Here is a 5,388-nt window from a genome sequence, read left to right on the forward strand (position 1 = left end):
AGGAATGGATGATTAACTAAATAGGATATTTTTAGCATATTAAGATGTACAGTGTGCTACAAAACCGATGATACCTTGACATCGTTTTCAAATGTGAATTTTGAATTTCAAAAGGTTTTTTTATATATTCTCCTACTGAATGGCAACAATTCTGATCTACAGCGCTTTCACCCCGACGTAGTGATATCATTAAAGACCATATACGTATTCCAGACACAAACGCGTCTTGTGTCGCTGTCTTGTGTCGCTGTCTTGTGTCGCTGTCTGTTCACACTGATGAGCGGATGCGGGGTTACATCCTAGAATAGGAGAGGATTCATCCGGCAGGAGCATGAGAGCCTGCAGTGTGAACGCGGACCGTGCAGTCATCGTCCTGTGTTGACGGCGGGGGGGGGGGGGGGGGGGGGGGGGGTAAAAGAGACGGAGGAGGGAGGATGGAGGAGGAGGACAAGGAGGTTAGAGTTGGTCCCTCTCCTCCAGCCACCAGGGTTCTCATTACTCCTGAACACTCCCCGATGACTCTTTAAAAGAGAGCTAAAATAAAACACTCTGGCATCGCCCCCCCCCCTCCACTTCTCCCTCCTCCAGATTGCTTTTGATTAAAGCTACAAAAGCCGAGGAGAAAAACAGCTTTACACCAACGCGGCTATATTTATCCTGCCAAACACCCCAGCACCACCAGGGAGAGAGGGAGAACGTGTGCTCAAACACACACACACACACACATATATATACTGTATACACACACAGCAAAGAAAGCACAACACTGCCTCATGTGGAACATTATAGCTTTGGTGAAAACATCCACCAATCTGTGATTTTCCTGCAGCCAGACCGACGAGGTGGACGAGGCTGCCAGATGGACCACTTATCCGTGCATTAACAGGACAGGAAGTGAGGTCTTTGAACGCATCCTTTTGTTATATTATTGTAGATTCTGAATTCTGACATTTCATCTAACCGAACGGAGAGACGACTTCTGAATTCAAAATGCTGTCCACAAAGAGAAACACTTCCAGAAAAGCTAAATATTTAATAATGAAAAATGTAAAAAAAAAAAAAAAAAGTGTTGGAATTTAAAAAAAGGGCTGAAACTAGTAATCATTTTCTTTATGGATGACTTGTTTGACAAGTGCCCATCACAAGTTGCCAAAGTGTAATCGGCAAATTACTAGTTTTGTTCAACCAACAGTTCAAAACCCTAAAATATTAGAATTACAATCATACAAACCAGAAAAGCGACAAATAATCTCACATTAGAAAGCCTGGAACCATCGATTGTTTGACTTGTTTGCTTGACAAATGGCAAAAACAAAACGCAGTGAATCAATTATCAGAGTAGTTGCAGAGTAATCTTCTGTCAATCAACTGACAGTTTAAGCGTTTCGACCGTCAACGGAACTACTTCAATTTACCTCAAGCACAATTTTGAGGTACTAGTACAGTGACATGTAGGAACATCACAGCTGTAAATGATTGAATGAATGACGGCTGCATTCCATTTAGTTGCTTCCGTTTCGCAGTCGTGACGGCTCGTCGTCACGGTTCACGTTGTGCTTTCCAAGACGTCTGAAAAAGGCCCGTAGAACATTGTCAAAGCTGAATTGTCACGATATAATGCATTGTTAAATATCACGGTCTAAAACTGAAAGTAGTGCTAGTGCAGTGCTTTGTAGAGGTCTCCACCTAGACCACTTTAACATTCATTCAACAATAAGAGCACAGAAAGAAGTCCTTCTGAATCATACTTTTATTAAGTACATTTAACACAAATCCGGAGAACATGATTTTTAACTTTTTACTCGAGGAAGACATCAGCGTGCTTCTGTCCACCACTGTTGGTTAAGTAACACTTACACATCAAATACAACGAATGACCTTCGGAAAAAAAGAAAAAAAAACGACTGCAGAACATGCAGCAGTGCTGGACGGAAAGCAGAATCTCGTTTTAAACCAAATTTAATGTTTACTGGGAGTTACAAATTTAAAACTAAATACTGGAATCATGCCGCCATCTTGCAGGTGGCAAACGTGAGGAAGGTGTTCGCATCTTACTGGCTTCCCGTTCCATTGCGCGACTTCTGGATATCACCGTTCAGTTAACCCCCTGTTTCAATATTTAGCCTCCTAAATGTCAGTGGTCTAAAAATAAAAGCAAAAAAACAACCACATGCAACTTATCTCCAATAACGGCAGAAACAAACAATTACAGAAACAGGAAAAGAATAGAAATAGTTTTCCCAGAAATACATAATCCCAGTGGGAATACTTGAATAATAATAATAATGCAAACCAGTTGACCAAACCCCTAAAAAAAAAATGTTTCCAGAGGAACTTTGAAGAGAATTTTTCCTGTACTCTTAAGGAACTACTCAGAGAAAGTAAAAACCAATGTGGTGCCCTAGGAACCTCAACTTCCGATGCCTTTCCTCCCTGAACTTCCGCCGCCTAAGCTCAACACCTCTGGCCGTGCCACTTGGCATAGCAGTTCCTATACGGCATCAGACACAGGGGCACCTGGCAGCTTTGGCACATCCAGGACGTCATCTGGTGTCTCCCCTGGCCACTGCAGTGGCTGCACTGCATGCTCCCAACAACCTGGTACCACTTGGTAGGCTGGATGACCGCAGGAAGGTGCTCCCATGACGTTACGTTCGGCTTGTACCCTCTCGGCCTGTGTGTCCGTCGCCTGTAATCGTGGCAGCCGCCGCGGCGGAACCTGGAAACGGGCGCTCTAAATCGATGGTGTCCTCTGGCCTTGTAGGGGCGGGACGCAGCAGCTCCCCTGGATCTCCGCTGACGAGACCAGGGCCACGGAGCTCGGTGGGGTGGTGACCAAGGTGATGCAGGGGATGAGAATGAGGCACTAGGAGATGGAAGTAGATCCACGTGGGAAGAAGGATGGGAAAACCACCATCCATCATCGTTTGGATCTACTGGATCCTTCTCCTCGGGACTGAAACTACACGCATGCACACAAGACGGAGATGAATCAATTTTAAAACCAAACTGTAACTAGCAGTGGAGGTGCAACAGGAGACTTCTACATTATGATGCTACAATAAAAGAGCCTGGTTCCAGACCTCTGCATCACTCACCACATCTGCAAATGTATCAACTTCATTTGAAAAATCAAGAATCATTTTGTAAAATGTATACCGCCAATTCAGACATAATAAGGTAACCAATAGGTACCGGAGCGTGTCAGAATTCAAGATTTTTTTATTTATTAAAATGAATATACCATAAGTTTTTATTTTACACAATATTCTGCAAGTGATGGAGTGAATGCAAAGCCCTTAGTAGCACTGCTTTACATTATTGATGATAATAAAGTGACGGTAGTGTTAGCGACCCAATAGCTATATTCATCCTATACACACACACACACACACACACACACACACACACACACACACACACACCTTTACAAACTGGCATACTAATAGCGAGTTATCTGCTTGACATAATATGAAATTGAATAGCCCCAAAACATGCTACTGTTTGCCAATAAGCTAACGCTATATCACAAAAAAAACGAATGGGACATGTTAATGTGGATAGCAATAACGTTCAAAAGGCACATACATATTGTATAATAAACAACAACAATGTTGCAATATTGTCCGCACAGGTTAACGGCGTTGTTGGACTTTTTTTTAACGTTACTTTTCAAGACCAACCAGTGCGTCGGCTAAGCTACGGCTAGCTAACGTCAAGCTAGCCAGCTAACGCTAACTAGCATAATTCTCCCCTACACGAACAAGTTAATTTCCGAGACATTGTAGGTCAAAGGTAACACACTGAAAAATGTGAGTGGCCAAACTAGCAGTTCAGAAAGCAAACTGGCACTGAATGCTCAATAGTTTGAATGTAGAAGTGCCCCTGCGACCGCTCTCCGTTGCGGGTGAAAACGATGCTAGCTAACAGTAAAGACTTTGTTGGATGAAGCCGCACTTACTCATCCCATTCGGACTCCATCGCTGATCGAGGCACGTCTGCGAAGCGCAAGTCGACGGCGTGGACGGCGTAACATTCACCCCATGAGGGCTTTTCGTTCACTTCATCCAGAAGGACCCAAGTGTTTTTGACACGTCTGCTCGACATTTTTCGTTGGCGGAAGATCAAGTGCAACGATTTTTTTTGCGACCACACGTTCACGTACCTGCCGCTGCGTGAGGTGGCCTGTCTGCTGCTGCTGCTGCTGCCAAACACGTAGCTTCACCTCTCACCTGATGACGACCATACACACCGACCAGTTCACTGTTTTCTTCTTCTGTGGTTTTTAATGTCATCCAAAAATGTTTTCATTATTTATTTATTTAATAGTATGATCGTATTCCATCCCAAATAGTCTAAACTAGGACTATAGGAACATATCATGCTTATAGTAAGTTTATGGTATTCAGTAATAGCTTCATGGTTTTATACCATATAGGTTTATGGTATAATACAAAGTTATCAGACTGAGAATGAGTAGCCGCATTTGCTACAGAGCTTGGAAGTGTTTTATGTTCTCTAGATGGCATTGCGCTGGCATCCTGCAGCACCGTAAAGACTCCCGGAGTTATCTTTGATCAGGATGTTTCACCTACAAAACATTTCAAAACCATGCAGAAAAAATGTGTTCATTAATTTGTTACTTCTAGACTAGATTACTGCAATTCCGTATTATCAGGCTGCTCTCATAAATCTCTTAAATCTCTCCAGTTGATCCAGAATGCTGCAGCTTGTGTACTAATAAAAACTAAGAAAAGAGATCATATTACTCCTGTCTTAGCTTCTCTGCACTGGCTCCCTGTAAAATCTAGAATATCATTTTAACAAAGCCCTAATTGATCAGGCACCATCATATCTTAAGGATCTTATAGTAACACATCACCCCACTAGAGAGCTGCGCTCCCTGAATGCGGGGTTCAACACAACCTAAAACGATGACATATCTGGACAGTATCATAACATTGTTCTTAGTGTCACCCATGTTTTTTTTTTGTTTGTATTTGCTCCATACTTGTATTGACTAGGTTGCAGCATTAATAAGATGCTTTATCATTTGGCCTTTTGCATGCATGCAGTTGCATGTCTCTGCATCATTTGTAAATCTGCTGTATGTCTGTGCTGTGGTGGCGAAAAAAAATGTATCCTGACGTCTGAATTACATCGCTCAGCATTGCAATTCAGGTTACAAATAATTAAGAACAACAAATTTAAGAAAAATTAAACTGTTGAATGAAATTTCCTGGTTTACTTAAAGGATTACGGCATGTTTCGGGTTAGATTGTTTCACCTGTCTTCCCCTGACTCCTCTCTATAAGCGCATTTCATTCCCTGCCAGAGCAGTTTGTTGGGTTGGTGTCGTCAGAGTGCGCTGATACCGGCACAACAAAT

At 42.6% G+C, this 5,388-nt stretch overlaps 1 protein-coding gene across 1 annotated transcript; it reads right to left on the reverse strand.

The window, feature by feature from the left end:
- Positions 1–1,743: 1,743 nt before the first annotated feature.
- On the reverse strand, positions 1,744–4,721 carry LOC137884989 (uncharacterized). The gene is made up of 2 exons (XM_068727111.1): positions 3,962–4,721; positions 1,744–2,962 (listed from the first exon to the last, which is right to left on the reverse strand). Exons 1-2 carry the CDS (start codon positions 4,105–4,107, stop codon positions 2,455–2,457), a joined length of 654 nt encoding a protein of 217 aa, XP_068583212.1. The 5' UTR covers positions 4,108–4,721; the 3' UTR covers positions 1,744–2,454.
- Positions 4,722–5,388: the final 667 nt, after the last annotated feature.

This window comes from Cebidichthys violaceus, unplaced genomic scaffold (genome assembly GCF_023349555.1).
Source record: "Cebidichthys violaceus isolate CVI_PGR_0920_01 unplaced genomic scaffold, fCebVio1.0.p SCAF_10, whole genome shotgun sequence".
In the NCBI taxonomy this organism is placed as follows: Eukaryota; Metazoa; Chordata; class Actinopteri; order Perciformes; family Stichaeidae; genus Cebidichthys; species Cebidichthys violaceus.